The sequence below is a fragment of the Gobio gobio genome (genome assembly GCF_949357685.1).
Source record: "Gobio gobio genome assembly, chromosome: 3".
NCBI lineage: Eukaryota > Metazoa > Chordata > Actinopteri > Cypriniformes > Gobionidae > Gobio > Gobio gobio.
Window position 1 is genome coordinate 58,641,424 of NC_137099.1, and position 25,799 is coordinate 58,667,222.

The 25,799-nt window shown below is 40.3% G+C and overlaps 1 protein-coding gene across 1 annotated transcript in view; it reads left to right on the plus strand.

Annotated features, from left to right (window-relative positions):
• The first annotated feature begins 255 nt into the window (after window positions 1-255).
• The window catches only part of LOC307122947 (adhesion G protein-coupled receptor E2-like), a 93,769-nt gene continuing 68,225 nt past the window's right edge, over window positions 256-25,799 (plus strand). The window contains exons 1-6 of the mRNA XM_079811290.1: window positions 256-312; window positions 782-857; window positions 1,008-1,046; window positions 5,259-5,297; window positions 21,318-21,680; window positions 21,765-21,821. Coding sequence (XP_079667416.1) covers window positions 836-857; window positions 1,008-1,046; window positions 5,259-5,297; window positions 21,318-21,680; window positions 21,765-21,821 — 520 coding nt within the window. The 5' untranslated portion in view covers window positions 256-312; window positions 782-835. The remainder of the gene's footprint in view (window positions 313-781; window positions 858-1,007; window positions 1,047-5,258; window positions 5,298-21,317; window positions 21,681-21,764; window positions 21,822-25,799) is intronic.

A 25,799-nucleotide genomic window follows, 5' to 3' on the forward strand; every position in this document is an offset into this window, starting at 1 on the left:
TACAAACCACACTGATTTTATTTCTTTCAGACCTCTAAAGTTCTTTTAGAAAATTCAAAGGTTTAGATGTTGAGGATTTAATGAAAATGTAGAGTGGGACCATATATAACTTATGCAGTATTGGTTTAAAACTGAGGATTTTGCTGTGTATAAATTTGAATTTGAGAAGGAAACAGTGGACGTGGGCTCATGTTTCTTTATCAGGATGATGGACAGATAACGTCTCCATAAACATGAACACAAACCAATTGTTTTAGTTAAGCAGTCAGTCGTGTTGGGTGAGGATCATCACTGTATATCAGCTTACATCAGGTAAGATCTTCTTTCTGCTCATATAATGATTCTTAACATAATGTACAACAAAACACAATTTGGTAAAAAGAAAGCCAGAAACAAAGATGATCAAGTGATATTTTTTTTTCACAAAGTAAAAATAAAAAGTGGTAATTGGTTATTAATATATCTTTTTTTTCTCCAACAATATTTGGCACAGATCAGGCATTCTGAATTTAGATTTTTTTTAAATGCATTGTGGGAGAAAAAAAAATCTTTAGACACACACAGATATCAATAATTATTCAACTGGATTTTACTATGTTGTTGCATTGTGCTTTGACAATAAATGTTTAAAACTCTCCTTGTTTTAAAATGTTAACTCTAATGCAAATTCATAAATGCTGTGGAATATTTTTCATGTGTGTTTGAAACCGAGAAAAGGCCTTTAAAAAAAAAAAAGTCACATCAATTCAATGGCTAATGTGTTTATTCTCTGACTGTAAAGGAAACTCATCCTCTGAACTGGTTTGTGATCAAGAGAAATACATCGGATTGTCAAATGGCTTCCACCTTTGATAAAAGTAAGTATTTTTCTTGTCTTTAAAGGCTGGTTCTTATTGCTCCAAAAGCTTTATATAACTTGAACTGCAGTCAGATGATGAATATAGATTTCTCAAACTCCAAATTCTAATACAATTCTTCAGTTGTTTTATTGGATTTCCTTATTTCAGGTTTTATAATCTCACTGAAGACCATCTCTGTTATTCTGTGTGAGTATAAGCAGTGTTTTTTGCTTTTGTTGATCACTTCAAGTGTGTTGATCAATCCCAGAAGCATTCGTGTGCTGACACAGTCCTGTTGGGAGCAGTAAAGTTTTAATGTGAAATATAAATGATGTTATTTGGGTTTGAGCTATTCAGTTTGGACACAATTAAAGTCTCAAAAGCACACATTTAGCATTTTAGGATCCGTTTGGGTTGAATTAATTTTCTTTCCCTTGAAACCTCCTGAATTGTTTGGTCATATACATTAGCAATGCATTCAGTTATGATAAAAGCACAACTACAATGTGCTGATGATTGAGCAACCACTCAAAATAACCACGGAATTTGTGACAATTATTTCATTCTTAACTCAACTTTGGCATTAATGTGGTCAGTCAAACAGTTGAGATGAAGTTCAATTGTTCAGCCATGAATATTTCAGCTACTCCCTCTCATGCCGTTCTAAACCCAGAAGTCTGTCTTTATTCAGTGGAAGAATATCCTGACCGCAAATTTTTTTTTAATTATTTTTTTTTAGTATTAAGTTAATGTGAATGGAATGAACCTATCAATTGCTAAAGTACTAAAAAAGTATCCTGAATGAATTCTAAGTCTTCTGCAATTATATGATAGGTTTGTAGCCTAGAAATCTAGACACCCTAGCGGCAGAACATTTATTTTGCCGCAAGTGTAGTCTAGCAACTCTCGGTAGACCTGAGAGCTGGAAAAACCAAACTCTGGTCAGGCCAATCACAGCGTGTGTTGAGTCGGTGGGTGGGCTTAACATAATGACGGCACGTCACGGCAGAGTTGCGGAGGTTCTGTACACAGTAAAATCCCCAGTATTAAATTAACACTGCTCAGAGCACATATGGTCCCACTCTACAGAGTGTTAAAATAACACTGAATCAGTGTTAAAGTTAATGAGATAATTAAGAGATTAATTAAGTGATGATTGACCATTAGTGATGACACCTGATGACAATGAGCAAAATCACTGAAGAAAAGAGAAAAAAGAAAAACACAAGAACTACGACTGACTATAAAAAATACATTAAATATCTGAAGATCTCACCAGAGGAGGATTAAACAACAAACAGCATTACCAGCTTCACACACTACTAACCAGATTTACTTTAGGTCTGTTATACGTCTACAGAAGATCTTATTGAGGTTTAGATATTGATGTTTAATTGAAAATAATAGTTTTATACACCATCATGGTGATCAGTGTTTACTTTAGTTGGGCTCTTGACCCTTGACTTGTTAACATTATTTATTTTCTGGCTGCTATAACTGTTTGTTACTGTGCGACCAGCAAGATAAACTTGATGCTTGTTGTTGATGATTCAGTTGTTATCATCATATAGTTCCTAATTTGTTATAGGAGCCTTGTGACTCTAGGGCAGAAGAACCTGAAATGTTATCATCAGATAAACTAACCGATAATCAAAAAGGTTTTACATAAGTTTTGTACTCCAGTTTAATAACACATCACACATTAAGCACTTCTAACTCCTGCGAACAATTCTCACACACAGACATCAAGAATCAGCATATGAATCTCAACAATGGTGACATGCTTCATGCCGCAATGCATTCTGGGTGCATTAAGCAAAACTCATCTATGGCTCCAAGAATGCATTGCGGCATGAAGCATGTCACCATTGTTGAGATTCATAGGCTGATTCTTGATGTCTGTGTGTGAGTTAATCTCGCAGGAGTTAGAAGTGATTAGTGTACAATCTGTTTCAAAACCGTGCTGGATCTTTTCTAGAATCACAATAAAAAAAGTTAATAGTATATTGTTCATACTCAGTCATAAGATCAATGAATTAAATCACTATACTACGATCATATTCTTATCATCGAGCAGCCGACAGCATCTGATTGTGTTTTCTCTTGCTTTTCTTTCCATAGCAAACTCAGTTTGAGAGAAACACTAACATTAAAAAGTAATCAAACTGCCCAACTAAAGAAAACACTGATCACCATGATGGTCACATTAAAAACTAACAATTTTCAAAACAAAATCAAACAAAAAATCTGTTAATTCTAAATAAGAGCTTCTGTAGACGTCTGACATAAATAAAGTCAGTCTGGTTAGTAATGTGTGAAGCTGGTAATTCTGTTTGTGGAGTTGTTTAATCCTCCTCTGCTGAGATCTTCAGAGATTTAGGGTGCTTTCACACTTGGTTCGATTGCCTGGACCGAACCCGAGTTCGATTGCTCCCCCCTCCCCCTGCCCCCGCTGGACTGTGTTCATATTATATTATTTGGTTCCGAACCGGGGTGCGTTTGCGTCATCAAAGCAGCAGCTGTTTACCGGGTTGCTTAGTAACGACAGCAAGCGTGAAGGTGACGAAATGCATAGTGTTGCTCACCTTACTTTTATATTTTCGTTTTTTAACTGTTGGTTTTGTTTCTAAAGCTTCAGTACATAATGGCCCTTGCGTCTATATGAAAGTAAATCTGGTTAGTAACGTGTGAAACTGGTAATGCTGTTTGTGGAGTTGTTAAATCCTCCTCTGGTGAGATCTTCAGAGATTTAATGTCTTTTTAATAGTCAGTTGTAGTTCTTGTGTTTTTCTTTTTTCTCTTTTCTTCAGTGATTTTGCTCATTATCATCAGGTGTTCATCACTAATGGTCAAGCATCACTTAATTCATCTCTTAATTATCTCTCAATTATCTCAAGAGCCCAACTAAAGCAAACACTAATCACCATAATGGTAACTCCAAACAACTTTTATTTTCAATAAAATATCAACATCTAAACCTCAATAAGAGCATCTGTAGACGTCTGACAGAAATAATGTAAATCTGGTTAGTAACGTGTGAAACTGGTAATGCTGTTTGTGGAGTTGTTTAATCCTCCTCTGGTGAGATCTTCAGAGATTTAATGTCTTTTTAATAGTCAGTTGTAGTTCTTGTGTTTTTCTTTTTTCTCTTTTCTTCAGTGATTTTGCTCATTATCATCAGGTGTTCATCACTAATGGTCAATCATCACTTAATTCATCTCTTAATTATCTCATTAACTTTAACACTGATTCAGTGTTACTTTAACACTCTGTAGAGTGGGACCATATGTGCTCTGAGCAGTGTTAATTTAACACTAGGGATTTTACTGTGTACCATTTATTAGTAACTATTTACACAGTTTGTTTACTATTTAACTGAGCATTCAGTATTGTGCAAAATAGCATACAGAAGGTGAGGGGCATTTTTTTGGGGGGGAAAGAAGTGCTGCATTTTATCATTTAAACGTGACTTTTCATGAAAATTCTATAATCCAAGATGACCACCACCATATGACATCATAATATGCAAATTAGACAGGACTGTAATCCCTATATAAACTTTGGGTCATCCTTAATATTTCTCTATTTTACAGAAAGTCTCTATCTTTTATAACTTTTAAGATATAGCCTTTTGAAATTAAGATGTCAAAATCGAACGTTTTAGGAAAAAACCTCTGGCGCCTAAAGGGTTAACGGTCCGCCTAGAAACAAATTCTTGTGGAAGAAGAACACCGTCGTGTTTACAAATGTGACTGAGCGCTTACCAGGATCAACTGAACGCTGGATTTTCACAAGTATGTGAAGTTCGTGGCTCTATTGTAGTAATAAACTTGAACACGTTTATGAATGAATAATTTATAGATGCACGCCGGTCTGTTATTGCAGGGACATCGACTTTACATTTTCACACCCCTAAACATGACGCAGAACAAAACGAACTGTGATTGGTCGCGTTACATGTCAGTCAAATGTCCTCTTGTGCGATCCTTGACCAATTAAAGCTGTGATAGAGTCCAGACCTTCTGCCGTCAGTCTGAAGGTCTGGCTTAGAGAGACTACTGGTGACTTGACTAAAGTAGAAGTGAAATATGACACACAAATTATACTGTACAGATTTCTGTTGTGCTTTTTTGTCAGTTTGGACAGAAAAGGCTTAAGAGTTTCAATATGGTAAAGATATGTTAGAATAATAGCAAATTCTAGAATAGACAGGAAATTCTTCTGTGTTCTGTGAAAAAAGTCATACTGGTCTGTAACGACATGATGGTGAGTAAATGATGACAGAATTACTAAATACTACAGACTAACTATTCCTAAAGCCTGTCAAAGCTAGTTTTATTATGTGTTTATTTGGCCAGTTGACTGCCGTTTAATTTCACTCTTTATATTTGTTAATTTGTATTCATAATTATTTTTCAGATGTCTTTACAACTGCCACACAAATGACGACAACAACTGGTAATGTACTACAATGCTAGTTTGCATTTTCTCATATGCATGTGTGTAGCTTTGAATTGAACAGAATAGAGTTGTACAGTAACGGTTCACTCATTTTATCAATGCATTGATCACAAATTCTGCCTTTTCTAAACATTCTGTTTTGGTTATGGGAACATTAAAACAAGTTCCACCCACATTAAGAAAACTGGACATTTTAATTCCTAAAACAATCTTTCATCTTAATTTTAATTAACAAATAATTGTTAATAAATGCTCATTTGTAACATTCCAATAACATAATAATATCCAGCTTCCTTAATGTTAATAGAACATCATTCAAAGGTTAGTATGATGTTCCTGAAAAAAATATTTCAAATTATTTTTTTTTATCAATAACTCAACATTCTACACAGTGAAGTCCTCCTAAAAAACTTTACTAATTGATCCAATGGAGAACGTTATAGTGACTTGATACACTGCAATATACTCTGTGTTGCTCAATGTCTATATGGGTCCAATCTAAAGAGTGTTAAAGTAACATTGAAGCAACTGCAGTTAATGAGATGTGTAAGTGATTAAAGTTTGACTTTCTGTCAGTTTGTTTAATTTTCTCATATAGAAAGCAACTGTCCTACTACAGTTGTTGTAATTTGACATACATTTGTGTCTTGAACATGTAAACAATAATGATAATAAACTATGGCAAGATGTTTAGTTGATAAAACATTTCCGCAAAGGATACACCTGTGTATCCTCGCTCATGACTCCTCAGGAAGCTCCTCGATGACTCCTCACTCCTCCATCCTCGCCTCTTTGCAGTGCATTTAGAGTTATGAGCATTTAGAGTAATGTCCTACAAGATGGCTGAGCTCAATTGTTTTCCGGGTCATAGGATGGAGGACGGAGGAGCGAGGAAAAGAGGAGGGATTTTGAGAAGCACCCCCTATCTCTGAAGATTTCAGCAGAGGAGGATTAAACAACTCCACAAACAGCATTACCACACTCTAAAAAGAGATGTTGTGATGTTGTTACACATGTTGTGTCAGTTTTAACACATATAGTGTGTGTGCCCAGGGACAACACATGCTGTGTCAGTTTTAACACATGCAGTGTGTGTGCTCAGGGACAACACATGCTGTGTCAGTTTTAACACATGCAGTGTGTGTGCTCAGGGACAACACATGCTGTGTCAGTTTTAACACATGTAGTGTGTGTGCTCAGGGACAACACATGCTGTGTCAGTTTTAACACATGTAGTGTGTGTGCTCAGGGACAATACATGCTGTGTCAGTTTTAACTCATGCAGTGTGTGTGCTCAGGGACAACACATGCTGGGTCAGTTTTAACTCATGCAGTGTGTGTGCTCAGGGACAACACATGCTGTGTCAGTTTTAACTCATGCAGTGTGTGTGCTCAGGGACAACACATGCTGTGTCAGTTTTAACTCATGCAGTGTGTGTGCTCAGGGACAACACATGCTGTGTCAGTTTTAACTCATGCAGTGTGTGTGCTCAGGGACAACACATGTTGTGTCAGTTTTAACTCATGCAGTGTGTGTGCTCAGGGACAACACATGTTGTGTCAGTTTTAACACATGCAGTGTGTGTGCTCAGGGACAACACATGTTGTGTCAGTTTTAACACATGCAGTGTGTGTGCTCAGGCACAACACATGCTGTGTCAGTTTTAACACATGTAGTGTGTGTGCTCAGGGAAAACACATGCTGTGTTTTACATTTTTACATTTATATTTATGCAGTTAGCAGACGCTTTTATCCAAAGCGACTTACAACTTGAGGGTACACGAAGCGATTGGTCATGAAGAGTCGAGTAAGCGCAACAAGTGCCTGAAATACTGAGACCGTGTACATTGCTCAGTGTAGCACAGGCTAGAGTAGTGAGGGAAAAAAGGAGGAGAAAGAGGAAAGGAAAGTGTTTTTTTTATTTTTTTTATTAATGAGGTTAAGTGGTCACGGAAGAGCTGAGTTTTTAGTTGACTTTTGTATGTTGTCAATGATTCTGCGTTCCGGATGGCATTGGGAAGATCGTTCCACCAGCTGGGAACGTTGAATGAAAATGTTCTGGAAAGGGATTTTTTGCCTCTCTGTGATGGTACTATATACTATCCGTACTAAATAGTATTCGAAAAAAGAATTAGTATGTCCCAAATCGTAGTATGTTGAAAAGAGTATTCCAAAGATTCCCGGATTATTTCCTGTCATAATTCGAAGTGCAGATCGATGTGCACTCTAACGGATGAAATTGCCCACAACCCATTGCGAGATGGACGAGGATTCGATTAGAACTACAAACACGGATAAAAAGTGTTAAAGGTCCCATGGCATGGCATTTTTCTATTATTTTATAATGTTTCCTGAGGTGTACTTATATTGTTAGTATGATTTTTACATCATAAAATGTCATAATTTAGAAATAAAAGGCATTTTTTTCTATACTGCTGTTTGCCCTGTGGCTGAATGCCCTGTTTCAAGAGGCGTGTCTGCTGTGAGACTTCAGTAAAAACGCCCAGTGTTGTGATTGGCTGACATATTTGCATTTGATATGAGCGGAGGGGGCGTGGTTTAACGAGGTCTACCAGGCACGAGCTGCTGCCAGAGAGACGGATGGACTGGAGTTCACTTCCCACTGAGCAAAGTTATGTCCAAAAGACGTCTTTTCAGTGTCTTTGCCCCTAGAGGCGTACGTTGAAAAGACGTCCACTGAGGAGCCAGAATGAACGTCTGTTTTTGACGTGTTCTGCGCGTTCGATATAGACGTTCATGGAACCTCAAGGTTAAAAACTAGTTCAAATGTGCTCATTGTGGACATATTTTCCATTTGTAATTGCAAAGCAACTCACAGACAGTGTGTGTTTGTCCAGAAATCAGGAAAATAAAAGAAACTTAGCTCACACCTTTAGACACTTTAGACAACTTAGCATCTGTAATTCACACATCTTTGTATCGTGAGAGAATCGTGGGATTCAATCCAGGATCTTCTTGCTGTGAGGAGACAGTGTTTCCCACTGAGACACTGGTGCTGCCCTTAATCACAGACATAAGACACACTTTGACTATTTCTGTCAGACGTCTACAGAAGCTCTTACTGAGAATTAACAGAGCTTTAGATGTTGATATTTATGGTTAATTTGAACCATAAATATGAATTCCCATCAAATTCCCATATTTATTCCCATTGTGGTGGGAAGCGTTTGCTTTAGTTGGGCTCTTGGTCCAGTATTTGTGTTAGCTTTTCTTTGGCTGCTGTAACTGTGTGTTTGAAACACAATAGTTGTGGCTGAGAAAGCAAAGATAAAGCGACAGCAGGTGTTGTCAGCTCCTTGTTGATGACTAAATCATCAGAAAGCGAGCGTCTGATGTTGTATTTCAAGTTTTGTGTTCTTTTTTGGCAAATAGTCATTTATTATAACCACTATAAGCTTGTGAATCTACTGTATTGGCATCAATAGCAATAAAATGATCCTCTATCCTGAAGAATGATAAATTAAATAAAAGTTGGTTTGCAGTATGTGCATACAACGTTTTGAGCAATTATTTCACATAGTCACACACAGACATCAAGATTTTGCATATGATTCACAACAACGGTGACAATCAAAACAAAAAAAGCTTCATGCTGCAATGCATGATGGGTAGCTTCATAATACAAAACTCATGCTTGATTATCACCGTTGTTGTGAATCATATGCAAAATCTTGATGTCTGTGTGTGACTATGTAAAACATTTTGTGCACATGCTTTTTTTTCATCCTAATGAATAATTTTGATAATTGATCATTTTGATGCTATTGGTGCCAATACAGTGGGTTAAAAGCTTATAGTGGTTGTAAAGGACTACTATTTTCTGAAGTTAGGTGGAGTGCCAGTCCACTACGGAACTCCGGTAAGAAGTGTGACAGGAAACAGAAGATCGTTTGACTGTTTTATATTTCGTCAGGATGACCATTTACATGGCAAACATACAGCCATTAGGAAACAGAAGTGATCAAATGTGGTTTAGTCTGCAATAAACAAATAAAATATATATCAGAATCTGTCTGCATACTGTAACATAAACATTTACCTCAGTATACATCATCTATACACGTTAATATGATCCACAGCACGTTAAAAGGCGCTAAACATATACACATGCATTACACTGTGCATCACTCGCCTCAAACACATTAAATCACGATATGAACAGAGTCATAACGATCAGATATACTGTCACGACATGAAAGGGTTAATATATCGCGACATAACAGATAAATACAAGGATGAATAAACTTACATTCATGCATGCACATTTACCACTGGTAGAAGACGGCGGCAGAAATGAAACTGAAAGTAAACAAAGACGCGATGACAGAACTGCCGTCAACGCGCAGTACGTACACAACTACGTAATACACATAGAAATGCTATCCATATGAAGATATATATAAGGAATTTAGTACAGCCGCCCCCAGATTAGCATAGCTAATATGTAGAAGATTTAAATTTCTTAGTTCTTAACATCTGTATCATCATCGTCCGGGAGTGCTGGGAGTGGAACTAGCTTAGCCACAGGTCGAAGATACAGGCGATCCTTTATCCTGACCTTTGCTGACCTAAAGTGGCCATCCTCGCTGGGCACCAGACTCTCAATCCTACCAATGGGCCAGTGAGCACGAGGCAGTTGTGAGTCCACCACCATCACCGCAGTACCCTCAGTCAGATCCTGAGTCTCACGCTGCCATTTAAGACGTGGTTGAAGGTTAGGGAGGTAATGTCTGGTATAGTACACCCAGAAGTGATCAGCTATAGTCTGAGCATGACGCCATCGACGCTTAGACAATGGTTCTGGAGTGTAGACCACTTGGGGTAACGCGGCATCCCGCCGCCCCATGAGGAGGAAATTGGGGGTTACTGGGTCTATATCAGCTACATCAGACGAAACGTAGCCTAGTGGCTTGCTATTCAGGATACCCTCTATCTCTACTAACACAGTTTGCAAGACGTCTTCAGGCAGGGATTGACTTCCTACAACCACCTGCAGGGCTGACTTCACAGATTTTATCTCACGCTCCCATGCGCCACCGAAATGCGGTGCCGCAGGAGGATTCATCTTGAATGTAATCTGATGGTCAGCCAGCCGTTCCTGCAGTTGAGGTTCCATTCCTCTGAAGGCCTCCCTCAGCTCTGTTTCGGCACCTCTGAAATTGGTCCCTTGATCAGAGAGGATTTCTGAAGGAGTACCCCGCCGGGCTATGAAACGTCTCAGGGCAAGTAAGAAAGCATCGGCATCCAGACTGTTGAGGAGATCGAGATGTATGCAACGGGTAGTCAAGCATTTAAAGATCACACCCCATCGTTTTTCTGAACGACGGCCTACTTTGACAGCGAAGGGCCCGAAACAGTCGACACCTGTCGAAAAGAATGCAGGTTGATGAAGTCGTAGGCGAGCCAAGGGTAAGTCAGCCATAATGGGTACTGTTGGCTTAGCCCTCCACCTCTGGCATTGCACGCAGCCCCTTTGGTGTTGCTTAACCGCTTGCCGACCTCTCAGGACCCAGTAGTAACGACGGAGCTCAGCAAAAACTCTGTCCGGCCCTGGATGAAGCAAGCGTTCATCAAAGTCCTGAATGAGGAGCTTAGTGATGGCATGATGAGGGTCTAGCACTACCGGGTGAGTCTCAGTAGAACTCAGGCCTTCCAACCTTCGGAGTCGTCCCCCAACTCGGATTAAACGCAATGCCTGATCAAACACCGGGGCTAGGGTGTTCAAACGACTAGAAAGGGGAACTGGTTTACCTGCCTCCAAAGCCTTGAACTCCAGAGGGAAGGACTCAGATTGAGACTGACTCAGGATAGCTGCTTCAGAGCTTCGAAAATCAGGACTTGGTGTTCCTGCATCCAGGGTAGCCGCCCCGTGAAGGGACTGGTGAGTTGCTTTAACCAGGGCTTTCCAGGAGGTGAATCGAGCTGTGTCAGGCATTTGTGGATTCTGGCCATCAACAGTTAACCCACAGAATACGGCCTTCCTGGTTTCTGAGGAATCATCTCGATTCTCCATAGGAGGTGTCGCCGGCCACTGATCTGGTGGTCCACGGAGGAAATGAGGTCCCTGATTCCACCGACTGGGACTTGCCAGCTCTACGAGTGTCTTCCCACGGGTGATGTCGTCTGCCGGGTTATTCGCTGAGTCCACATATCTCCATGAATGCAGGTCAGTCAACTCCTGGATCTCAGCCACTCTAGTGCCGACGAAGACTTTATACCTGCAGGACTCCGACTGTATCCAGGTCAAGACAGTAGTAGAGTCGGTCCAGAGTGTCGTTGTCTCAATGTGGATGGTCAGCTCTTGCAATAGAAGCTTAGCGAGCTGCGCACCCGCCAGGGCTGCACAGAGTTCCAACCGTGGTATCGTCAGTTGCCGCTTGGGAGCTACCCTCGACCTGGCCATCATGAAGGAGGTGTGGATTTCACCCTGTTGCTCGATAAGCAGGTACGCTACAGCTCCGTACGCCACCTCAGCCGCATCACTGAAAACGTGCAAGCTGAATCTTGATGTCTCCTCCTTGAAATGTGAAGGGATGTAACAACGGGGAAACACTACCTTAGTGAGGTTAGGTAACTCATGTTCCCAAGCTCTCCATCTCTCAAGAAGATCTGTGGGAAGGTTGGGATCATCCCAACTTCTTGGTTTAGCCCAGAGCTTTTGGACTAGAACTTTAGCCCTGGTGGTGAAGGGGCTGATGAACCCCAAAGGGTCATATTGGGACGCCAGGACTTTGTAAATGTGCCTCATGGTTGGGAGACACTCTGACGTTGGGCGGTGTCTGTAACCCAGGCGATCATCTAGGCAGTGCCACATCAGACCTAGAGCTGGCTCCTGAGGGTCGGAATGATTCTTCTGCAGCCATAGTTCTATACTCTGTGCTTTCGCATTTGCGGGTAACTGCTCAACAACAGAGGGGGTGTTGCTGGCCCACTGCCGTATTTCAAACCCCCCAGAGGCGAGAAAGGATCTCATCTTGCTGACTAACTGCCTGGCTTGTTCCACAGTGGGGAGGCTCTGTAAGCAGTTGTCCACGTAGAAGCTCTTTTCTATGGACTGTCTCACCCCTTCATCACTGGCCTGCTGGTCTCTGACGTGCTTCTGCAGCGCAAAGGTTGCACAGCATGGGCTGCAGGTTGTTCCGAAGGGCAAGACTTCCCACTGATAGACTTCAGGCTGATCTCCTTTCCGCATGTTTCGCCAAATGAACCTCAGAAGAGGTTTGTCCTCTGGCAGGAGTCTTACTTGATGAAACATTGCCCGTATGTCGCCGCTGATAGCGACTGGATACTGTCGGAATCGAATTAGGACTCCTAGTAATGAAGCACCAAGGCAAGGGCCAGGAAGGAGCTGCTGGTTGAGGGAGAGACCTTGATGGACAAAGGAACAGTTGAAAACAAGTCTGTCTTTACCATTGTGGTGGACAAGATGATGTGGAATGAACCACGTTTCCTTATCTGCATGTAGAACCTCTAGCGGGACCTTGACTACATATCCTGCATCTAAGAGCTTCTGGATCTCAGCCTCATAAACCTTAGCTTTTCCTGGATCTCTGCTCAAGCGTTTCTCCGTGCCCCTGAGATTGGGTAAAACTGAATCCCTGGTACCCTTCAATTGTGGTGCATTTGGTGTGCGTATGAGGGGGGTAGCATAACGCCAGATTCCATCCACTTCCACTCGCTGAGTTCTGTTCTCCAGTAGCTCCATGGCTATTTGGTCCTGCCGGGAACGCACTACCAGCTTCTCGTTGCGGTAAGGAAGGATGTCCAACTGCCACAACTGTTCGACCTGTTGGAGAATAGGATCTCGCACTGATGAAAGGGAAGTAAGCAAACATTGCTGAGGTGACACTTGGTGCGGAAGAAGCCCGTCTGGTCCCTGCAGAACCCAACCGAGCTGCGTATGTACAGCTGCCGGGCCGCCATCTGGGCCTAATCTGATGGGCTCCTTTGCAGTGATTAGACTTGGGTAATCGGATCCAATTAAGAGAAGGGGCTGAATCTTACTGAATGATGGAAGAGGAATATCCTTTAGGTGACTGTAGCTCCGCTGAAGCCTCTTGGTAGGGTACGTCTGTTCAGTCAAGGTCAGGAGAGGTGCAGAGAATACACCAGCCAGGTTGTACCTCTCTTTCGGTCTGGACTGGGGTGAGAGCTGAAAGTGGACTGACTGTCCCTCCAACTGGGTAACATCATGGCGGATTGTGCGAAGGGCCATAACCTCCCTTTTGCCCTTTAGTCCTAGCTGCTGGACCGCCGCAGGGAGAATAATGCTACGCTGTGCACCGTCATCAAGGATAGCATAGGTTGGTATAGACTTTTCGCCTTTCCACAGCAGCACGGGGGTAACCTTAAGGAAAACACGTCCTGTATGGCTAGGTGGCGTCACGTAGATGCGGTCACTTGATGTTGTCACTAGCATGATGCTCGGGCCTTGTTGTGCTATGCGGTGCAGAACCCTGAGATGTACGTCCCCACATTCCCCACATGGTTTCTTCAAAGTGCACTCGTTACAATTGTGGCTGGTGCGTCCGCATTTCCAGCATCTCTTACCTTCCTTTATCCACTTGACAAGTCGCTCAAGAGGGCATTCAACAATCTTACTGCACTGAGAGAGGTAGTGCTCTTCGCTGTGACAGAATAAACACAGGCGCTTGGTTCCCTTGAGTGGTTGCTGGTGTGGAAGAATCTCGGTAATGACAGGGTGTACGTCTTTAACCTCCTTGGGCTGATTACTACCATGATAAACAGAGATGGCCCGGGTGTGCGGCTTAATAATAGATGGACGCTCCCTACGTGGCGCTGGAGCCTTCTCAGTGTGGTAGCGTTGAGCCATCTTCGATGAAAGCCGTTGAGCCTCGGCCTTGACCTTCAGCCACTCCGCAAGGTCATGCAAATTATATGGATTAAGACTGTCTGTACTCAGTCTTCCCCGTAACTGGAGGTGCTCTATGAAACCATCCCTGTAGTGTTTAGGGAGTTTACTAAGCAGCCTGTCAACATGACCGGTACAGGTAAGCTCTCTTCCTTGTGGTCCCTCCAGAGATGTAAGCATACCCACCAGAAGATCAACGTTTAGAGCAAAGTTCTGGAATGCTTTCGAATCTCCAGCCCTGATATCTGGTGAGTTCATTAGAGCCGCAACTTCGCTTTGTGCTAGCTGGTGTGGTTGGCCATATTGGCGCTGCAGAGCTGCCATAGCTGCTGTGTAAGGTACAGTATGGTGACGACACGCTTGAGCTATCAGTCTAGCTTCTTCCAGAACCAACTGCTCCATCAGCACACGATATTTGTAGTGTTCTGTGAGCTCAGTGTGGGGGTTCAGCAGATTGTCGAGGGCTATCTTCAGATCTGTGAACTCTCTTTCACTGTCATTTACAAGTTTTGGCAGCGATGGGACTGGGACTGGTTGAAGTGCAGGTGCCGCAGGTGCTGGCTGGCATACTGGATATGCATGTGATGGCGGAAACAGCCCAGTGTGTGCCGCTGAAGAAGGATACCAGTTCTGCACCGAATACTGACTAAGGGGCTGAGGTGCATAATATCCCATGGGTGAAGGCTGATACAGATCTGGCGCAGGTGTTGGTTGGTACTGTACCTGGCTATGTGCAGGGATCTGTAATTGGTAGACTGGTGGCACCGGAGTATTGCGTACAGTCGTGGATATAGGTAGCTTCACTGATGTGATGGTTTGCGGCAAAGATGATATGAGGTTGTAGGAGGCAGAAGAGGACGTTGCACTGCATGCCACTGGTGTCTGCCTCACATAGATCGCTGCTGGCAGCTGAATAAAGGGTTGAGATGTGGGTGTGCTGTACACCATATGAGCTGTAGTCGGAGATGTCTGCCTCCATCCTGACCGCTGGGAGACGTCCCTGGGTACCCCAAGGCATGGAGTGAGTGGCTCCGAATCCAGTAACGGGATGGCTGGAACTGCAGAAGCCTTTGGCCTAACGATGGGTGGTGAGTAAGCTTGAACCTGTTCCATTCGCCCAGCGAAGGGAGAAACAGTGCCACTACTTAACGACTCACACTCTGACTGGCTGTTGTATCTGTGATGTGGTACTGGAGATGTGTAACGGGAAGAGGAAGGAGATCTCATAACATCTAGCTGCTCCACTAGACCACTGAGCCCAGCGTCTATACCGTCCCTACTGACTATGGCAGGACCTGGTCCATACTGCAAAGATGATAACTCGTGCCTAGTCGGCTGTACCCCAGTCGAGGCAGGCTCGGCCTGCCCACTGAGGGTCAACGATGCCGCTGCATGGTCCGTCTTTGGCTGCTGATATGGCTCGTAAGGCCCAGAAACTGGCAGAAGGGATTTGGGCAAGGCTACCTCATAAGCCTGCAAATACGAAGGTATCTGACGAGCTCTGGCTTGCAGTTGAGCAGGATGCGTGGTATCTGGTGAATAACGTGGTGTCTGTGGCTCCATGTCACCGTAGTGGCTATAGCATCCGGCTCGAAGGACCAAATGTAAAGGACTACTATTTTCTGAAGTTAGGTGGAGTGCCAGTCCACTACGGAACTCCGGTAAGAAGTGTGACAGGAAACAGAAGATCGTTTGACTGTTTTATATTTCGTCAGGATGACCATTTACATGGCAAACATACAGCCATTAGGAAACAGAAGTGATCAAATGTGGTTTAGTCTGCAATAAACAAATAAAATATATATCAGAATCTGTCTGCATACTGTAACATAAACATTTACCTCAGTATACATCATCTATACACGTTAATATGATCCACAGCACGTTAAAAGGCGCTAAACATATACACATGCATTACACTGTGCATCACTCGCCTCAAACACATTAAATCACGATATGAACAGAGTCATAACGATCAGATATACTGTCACGACATGAAAGGGTTAATATATCGCGACATAACAGATAAATACAAGGATGAATAAACTTACATTCATGCACGCACATTTACCACTGGTAGAAGACGGCGGCAGAAATGAAACTGAAAGTAAACAAAGACGCGATGACAGAACTGCCGTCAACGCGCAGTACGTACACAACTACGTAATACACATAGAAATGCTATCCATATGAAGATATATATAAGGAATTTAGTACAGTGGTTATAATAAATGATTATATGCTAACCAAGCACACAAAACTTTTTTAAAAAATCAGAGGCCCATTTTCCAAAAGTTTAGTCATCAATAAGGAGCTGACAACACCTTATGTCACTTTATCTTTGCTTTCTCAGCCACAACTATTGTTTTTCACACACACAGTTACAGCAGCCAAAGAATAGCTAACTCAAGTACAGGGACCAAGAGCCCAACTAAATCAAACGCTTCCCACCACAATGGTGAATTCAAATGAACCATAAATATCAACATCTAAAGCTCTGTTAATTCTCAGTAAGAGCTTCTGTAGACGTCTGACAGAAATAGTCAAAGTGTGTCTTATGTCTGTGATTAAGGGCAGCACCAGTGTCTCAGTGGGAAACACTGTCTCCTCACAGCAAGAAGATCCTGGATTGAATCCCACGATTCTCTCACGATCCAAAGATGTGTGAATTACAGATGCTAAGTTGTCTAAAGTGTCTAAAGGTGTGAGCTAAGTTTCTTTTATTTTCATGATTTCTGGACAAACACACACTGTCTGTGAGTTGCTTTGCAATTACAAATGGAAAATATGTCCACAATTTGAACTAGTTTTTAACCTTGAGGTTCCATGAACGTCTATATCGGACGTGCAGAACACGTCAAAAACAGACGTCATAAAAACTTTCATTCTGGCTCCTCAGTGGACGTCTTTTCAACGTACGCCTCTTTTGGACATAACTTTGCTCAGTGGGTAGGGTCACATATGTTACAGGTCTACGTGACTCTTTGGGGACTCCGAGAAATGTACCTCTTTTATATGCTTTTCTTACACAGCAAAATCCCCAGTGTTAAATTAACACTGCTCAGAGTGTATTTGGTCCCACTCCACAGATAGTTAAAATAACACTGGAGCAGTGTTAAAGTTAATGAGATAATTAAGAGATTAATTAAGTGATGATTGACCATTAGTGATGACACCTGATGATAATGAGCAAAATCACTGAAGAAAAGAGAAAAAAGAAAAACACAAGCACTATGACTGACTATAAAGAAGACATGAAATCTCTGAAGATCTCAGCAGAGGAGGATTAAACAACTCCACAAACAGCATTACCAGCTTCACACATTACTAACCAGACTGACTTTATTTCTGTCAGACGTCTACAGAAGCTCTTACTGAGGTTTAGATGTTGATGTTTAATGAAAATAAATGTTGTCACCATTATGGTGATCAGTGTTTGATTTAGTTGGGATCTTGACCCTTGACTTGTAAACATTAATTTCTCTGGCTGCTGTAACTGCTTGGTATGGATCGAACGGCAAGAGAAACTTGATGCTTGTTGTATATGATACAGTTGTTATCACCATATAGTTCCTTATTTGCTGATCTCCTGAAAGTTATTGATTATAGTAGCCTTGCGACTCTTCAGCAGAAGATCTAGAAGTATTTTCGTCAGACAAATTAAACGATTAAAAAATCTGTACATAAATTTTGTACAATGGTTTAATAACACATCACACAATAAGCACTTCTAGCTCCTGCTAGTTTAACTCACACATAGACATTAAGAATCAGCCTATGAATCTCAACAATGGTGACATATCGCAATGCATTCTGGGTGCATCACGCAAAACTCATCTATGGCTCCCAGAATGCATTGTGCCATGAAGCATGTCACCATTGTTGAGATTCATAGGCAGATTCTTGATGTCTGTGTGTGAGTTAAACTCGCAGGAGTTAGAAGCGATTAGTGTACAATTTGTTTCAAAACTAATTCAGCTTTTCTGATTAAAACACTGCTGGATCTTTTCTAGAATCACAATAAAAAAAAGTTAATAGTATATTGCTCATACTCAGTCATTAAATCGATGACTTAAGTCACCACACAATGATCATATTCTTATCATCAGAGAGCATCTGACTGTGTTTACTCTTGCTTTTCTTGCTATAGCAAACTCAGTTACTGCAGCCAGACAAACACTAACATTAAAAAGTCATCAAACTGCCCAACTAAAGAAAACACTAATCACCATGATGGTCACTTTAAAAACTAACAATTTTCAAAACAAAATCAAACAAAAAATCTGTTTATTCTCAATAAGAGCTTCTGTAGACGTCTGACAGAAATAAAGTCAGTCTGGTTAGTAATGTGTGAAGCTGGTAATGCTGTTTGTGGAGTTGTTTAATCCTCCTCTTCTGAGATCTTCAGAGATTTCATGTCTTCTTTATAGTCAGTCGTAGTTCTTGTGTTTTTCTTTTTTCTCTTTTCTTCAGTGATTTTGCTCATTATCATCAGGTGTCATCACTAATGGTCAATCATCACTTAATTAATCTCTTAATTATCTCATTAACTTTAACACTGATTCAGTGTTACTTTAACACTATCTAGAGTGGGACCAAATACACTCTGAGCAGTGTTAATTTAACACTGGGGATTTTACTGTGTACTAAATAGAATAAATTAACTTCTGTACTAAATGTAGTATCAGCATGTTTTGGAAAAATGTGCTTTGTTGACAGTTAGTTAAGATGTTCTCAACCTTGAGGAAACTGTTATTCTCTGGAGCATTGTGTGTATGTGCGTTGCATGATCTGTGCAGATCCAGTATTGGAGATGGGCTTTTCGGCAGGCGATGCTAGACCTGGAGGCGTCTTTTCTATGACCTCCGAGGTCACTGTGATCTAAATCTAGGCCTGAGCGACATCGAGTCTACGCATTTTTAGTGATATATGCTCCTATCTGTCTACGTGTGGAAAGTTGCTTACATTGCATGTTGTTAGAACCAATCAGAATCATTCCACATGGCAGTAATGACGTGGCTAGACCTTGAAAACAGTATAACTGTTCAGAAAATTGTATGTACGTTAGACGGAGGCGGGGAGACTGTTAGATGGAGAGCGGCCTACGAACTCCTCGTGAGCTGGCTTCTGCTGATGAAACTGCAAACTATTCTTCAGTAAATTTTTCTTTAATTAATCTGACTCCTGACTCTTGGTCTTCATTTTTCACTACTGGTCCTGGGTCCTAAGCTGTTACCCCAAAAATTTGCATCAAATCTTTCTGCCATGCGTTTTACCCCTACACTATTGTTGCTGTAAATAAATCTGGGTTTTCCGTAAATTTGTCTGCCCCATCAGAAGTTTAGTAGACAAGGATAAATATTTGTACTTAAATGTAAATGGCATCTAACAGTTACTCCAGTAAACATTTTCTGTGAATGTCTACCCACATTTTTGTTTTGCTTCCAACACCCATGCAATATAGTAGACTACTATATAGTATATAATATTATAGGCTGCTATATATAATTTTTTACATAAAAATAGTTATTGTTTTTGAAATAAATGCTTTATATAAATGCTTTTATAAATGTTACTTTATTATTATTACTTGTACATTATTTCCCAGTAAGTTCAGTGCCACACAAGTAGAGAGCGCTATAGTTAACTTTAAGCTTGTTGACTTACAAGCTGTTGACTATTGCGTTAGAGAATAGGACGTCTTGTTGTATGAAAAGTTCTTCATTTTGTTGTTCTCTCAGTTCTATAATTTGAAGAACAATGGAAGATAATATTTCGTAAAAGCACGACGTGGTGATGCAGCAGCTGTTCTCTGCGGGAATACTCTTGCCGGTATACACACTGCGTGTGACACAAAGCAATCACAACACTTTAAGCATTTTTTTACATTTTATTTTATTTCAACAAACAAGCAAAGCTCAAACCAAACGGCATCCCCTCCGGCACCTTCATTGTCAGAATTCGCTCACTCATTTTCATTCAATCCTTTAAGTGGACTAGTGGAGTAATGGAGAATGAGCTGGTGTCTGGTCCCGTCCATTAATTATGGGGGAAAGAGGCAAATTCCAAGTCTACAAGCACAATATCATGCATACAGGTATAAATTCTGTTTTAATTGATTATTAAATAGTTTGATTAAGGTTTATACATGGGAGTTTCCACGGCAGAGTTCAAGATAAATCTTTTCATTATTACTGGAGCTGCCGGTTTGATACGTTTCAAATAAACAGCAAGCACAAACTGCAAAAGCGGCAGCCTTTCCGGCTCACTCAGTGTCCAAATTCATTCACTCGTTTTCATTCACTCCCTCAAGTGGACTATATCAGTGGACCAATGTAGGGAATAGTGAATGAGGGTATAGGGGGCGATTTCGAGCACTGGAATGTCACATGGTATATATCTTCTTCATCTGTATCATATTGACTACATGTGCACAGAGCGCCCTCCGGCTGCCAGTATGAACTGAAAACACAACACATCAGAGTATCCAGCGCTCATAATGATTACATCTGCGCATTTTGGGTAAAGATTGAATAAATAATACTTCTCTGTAAAAGGCGGCAGCCTTTTGACGCTCATATTATAATCAAAAGTACCGATGCGGTTTTCATATTCATAACTCCTGACACATATTAACAAATGATGGTCACTATAAGACTTTCAGAATAAAACATAGGTAAAAAATGGAAGCTTACAATACAGTATTAACTGTACTTATTAGTACTTACTTAATACAGTATTTTTTCTGTATAAAAAATAATTACTGTATAAAAAAGAATTACTGTAATTTGCCATTAATGTCATAATACTTAAAATAACAGCTTAAATGAACTGTAAATTAACAGATATTGTTTGTAATTTTACAGAGTTTTGAGCACAATTTAAAATAAATAAAAATGGGCGTAAACGAATTAGTTATTTTCCATTTAAAAAAAAACAAAAAAAACAATTACAGCGTACACACATTACAAATGTGACAATTTGGAATTGCAGGAAATGTAAAATCCTAAAAAATAAAATAACAAAAAAAAATAGTGAACATGCATTTTGGAATTGTATTTTGTAAATACATTTATATTGAGACTATGACTTCATAATAATATGTTCACGTTTATCTCTGCAGACCCCTGCTACAACTACACTGTGCTGGACAATCCATGGCGATCCATCAATAATACAAGTGGCGGCATGTGTGACCAGTCTGTCTCCTGGAGCGGCTGGTATCGTCTCTTCATTAACAACATCAGCGCTCATATCCCAGACACGTGTGTCCTAAGGGGTCACTGTACCACTAATATCGCACTGTGGATCCGTGGTGGACACCCAACAGTAACGGATGGAGTCGTCACTCGAGATGTCTGCGGTCACGCTTACAGTTACTGCTGCCATTTCGGGTCTTATCCCATTAAAGTCAAAGCCTGTCCAGACAATTATTATGTCTATGAGCTGGTCAAACCAACTAACTGCAATTTTGCATACTGTGCAGGTAATTATATTCACATGAGCTCTTTCTGCACATTCATGATATTTGTGTTTCTGTTCATTAATCACTATTCCTCCAAACTTTCAGACACTGGCAGCGTTAACACCATCTCTACATCTGTCAAACCAGTGACCGTCTCTCCTGGTAATGTAACTCTGTCTCTATTGGCTTATTTTCAGAATGTTTCTAATGTATGTACAGATCTACTATTGGATAGATGTGGGCTTGTGTCAGAAGAGTAAAATATTTACTAATATTAAATACATATATAAATTTACCAGTATCCTTGCCTGTGCATAAAGGTCATGTAAGATAAATGTAGAGCGATTACATCAGCTCGTTCTGTGGCTGGCTGTCAGTAACACTGTTGTTCTGAATATGTTTTTTCAATAAAGAACTATAAAATAGAAATTCAGCTTCATTTAGAGCAGAGCCTGTTGATGGAACGACACATCTGATTCATCCTCTCTGTACTAAAGGCACATGATCTTTGTCATAGAGTTCAGTTTAACCTGTTAAGATTGGCTAGGTTAAAAAAATACATCTGATTGGCTGAAGAATGGCTGAAATCACACTCCCGGTAGAAACTGATATACAAGTGCATGGTATGAGTGCACATTCTGCATCTCTTGTAGACAGGGGCTGCTGTGGACGGTCCCTGTGAGGTGGAAGGCATGTTTCTTCCTGAATTAATGTTACCAGTATTTTGCCCCGTATATGTATTTACCAGGGTGTTCTCGTCTGACAGAAATGAAGCCAATCTGGTTAGTAATAAGTGAAGCTGGTAATAAGCAGAGGTGGGTAGTCCAGGGGTCAGAAAGTAAAAGTCCTGCCATATTTTTATTCCACTCATGAACTCAGTCAGCGGATTTCACTCATTAATTCTACCTCATGACTGAAAAACTGCACAGTAAAATCAGCAGTGTAAAAATTGCAATGTTAAAAGTGATTAATTCCCAAAGAGTTAAATTAACAAGTGTTAAAGCGTAATCCTCTTCGGTGTAATTATGAGGGTGCTACATAGTGTACATTTATTTTTACACTGAAAGTGCAAAAAAACGCGCCTAATAGTTTTGACTCCGCCCTTCGACGACTGCTGCCTCTCCAGACGACGACGCCATTTTATCTTCATTCGACTGAGACGGTGGGTTGGATTGCTTTTCTTTCTAAAATGAAATATTAAGTACATTTGTTAACATTTTTAGTTATATATAGTGATGAACACATTTATAAATGATTAACTGTGCATTTTTGTCAGTATTAAGGAAGCTCGTCAAGTTCATGAGAAGATGCCGAGATATACAGAAGAATGTGAACTTTTCTCATGCCTATTTGATTTCCTAGATGAAGGTGATTTCACGTTTAAAATATTTTTTGGGATGTGTTTACAATTTGTTATATATACTTTTAGCTTATTTCATTTTGGTTTGTTCACAGACTTTATGAAAGTGTGCATTCCCGCCTCCAGTCACACGGAGGCCTGGTTTTCCGACGAGTCAGTCAGGCAGTGAAGTTGAAGAAGCTCTGAAGCAGCAACATTTGGGCTTTTTCTGCAGATGAGAGAATTCTTCAAATGGTAATTGTATATTTGATTTGTAAGCATTAAGTGTGGCATTATGTTGTGTCCTTTTGTTGAAACGGTAAACGTGTCTGTGTTATACATTAACGTGTTAAGAATTCCGTTTGTGTGACGCATGCGCATTATTAACAGTGTGTTTAAGCGTCTTGTAGCGCTTTTTGCAGACTGAGGTGGGGAAGCGTTTAAACTTTTTATTCGCCCTATGTTTAAGTGTGAATTACATCAAATGCACGTTGCTTGTTCTTAGCACTGAATGTGATATCATGTGAAAGTGAATTAAAGCTAATCTGTAAATCCGTTTGTCTTCCAATTCAGTTAACAAGTAACGTTATTTGCCTACGTACTGGCAGAGCATACAGTTACTTTAGCTTGAAATCAGTGTTTATCAATTCAATCTGCATGTTATTTTGTGATAAAAAATGTCCTAAATATTTATCTCTTTGTGTTTTAATAATATGAATCTGTATGTTCTGTTCTAATTATAAATGCCATTAATAAGTTAATGGTAAAATAAATTCTAAACGTGTCTTAAAATGTAATGTATAACCAAGTTCATTTTAAGATACCTTACTAACATTACACATTTAAATTATATAAATGTATTTAATAATCAGATTAAATAAATATGTAAATGGTTTCAGGTCTCCATGTAAACAAAGCTTTTTGGCTATTAAAATTTAACAGTCATTTAATTGATCCTAAAAACGAAGGGTGTGAATATAAATTCACAATTTGACACCCATGTTTTATAGACAGCTCTCAGCATAATCAAAATTAAGCGTAATCACAATTATTTTTTACTAAATTAAATTGTATTGCATAACTGAATTTTGGAAATATTATTTTGAAATCCTTTTCCAATAGAATTGGCCCAGACCCCTGCAGCGTCAAGTGAAGGAAGCTCCTCTCATAAGATGGGAAACTGAGTCTGATGTTCTTCTGAGTGATGGAAGCCCTTCAAGAAAGCAACAGACTACTGAAGATGAATCTAGAATTGTGAGTGTCATGATATATTTTTCTATGTGCAGTACAAATTTTAAAACATGACAAATGAACATGTACAATTAAAACGTAACTGGGCAACCACACGGTATCTTTGTTCAGATCTGGAATTTTCGTGTCTTGGGTGATTGTGTGTCTTGATTCATGATGACACACAATCACTGTCATCATATTAAACTGCAAAAAGTTTAAAATTGTTGTAATTTCTCACCCTCATGTCATTCCAAACCCGAGAAGACTTTTTATTCATCTTCAAAACTCAAATGAATATGACAGTCCATGCAATTACCACATAGACGCACGCTTAAAAAGTTCATAAAGAGATCATAAAACCAATCCAAATTAATGAAGTGGTTTACTCAATCTACTCAATTGATTTTGAAATGTAGACTTTTATTCGCATATAAACATTAATCAACGAACATAATAAGAAAAAGTTAATTTGGACTAAACAGATTGATTTATTTGGATTAGTTTTAAAATCTCTTTATGATGTTTTTGAAGCGTCAAAGTGGTAGTTGTGTAGCTGCCAATGGAGGGACAGAAAGCTCTCAGATTTCATCAAAAATATCTTCATTTGTGTTTCAAAGACAAAAGAAAGTCCTGCGGGTTTGGAACGACGTAAGGGTGAGTAAATAACAGAATTTTCTTTTTTGGGTGAACTATCCCTTTAATAAAAGAATTTGACCTAGACCTTCTTGGGTGCATTTACACCTGTACATCGAGTTCACTTGTGCGTCACCCAAGATGAATGTTAAAGGGTTAGTTCACCCAAAAATGAAAATTCTGTCATTAATTACTTACCCTCATGTCTTTCGACACCCGTAAGACCTCCGTTCATCTTCAGAACACAAATGAAGATATTTTTGTTGAAATCCGAAGGCTCAGTGAGGCCTTCATTGGCAGCAATGTATTTTGCACTCACAAGACCCATATAAGGCACTAAAGACGTCGTCCATCTCACTACAATGGTTCTACAATAATTTTATGAAGCGACGAGAATAGTTTTTGTGAGCAAACAAAAAATCAAAATAGCGACTTTATTCAACTTTATTCTGTGCCTCAGACGTGAACTCACGAAGCACCACGACGCATGCGCGAGAGTAGAGCCGGCGTTCTGACACATCACCCGGAAGGCGAGGAGCTTTGTTTACAAGCAGAGGAAGACGCGCTATATCTAAGCTGTTGAATTCTACATTGATCGCGCTTTAGGTCCTGGTGTAGTTCTCAACATGGTGCTAAAGTGTGCATTTCCTGGATGCCCGAACTGTGCTCGACGTCATATTCTCGCGCATGCGTCGTGGTGCTTCACGAGTTCACGTCAGAGGCCCAGAATAAAGTTGAATAAAGTCGCTATTTTGATTTCTTGCTTGTGCACAAAAACTATTCTCTTCGCTTCATAAAATTATTGTAGAACCACTGTAGTGAGATGGACTTTGTAACAAAGTCTTTAGTAGCTTTTATGGGTCTTGAGAGAGGAAATGTCTTGCTGCCAATGGAGGCCTTTCTAAGCCATCGGATTTCAATGAAAATATCGTCAT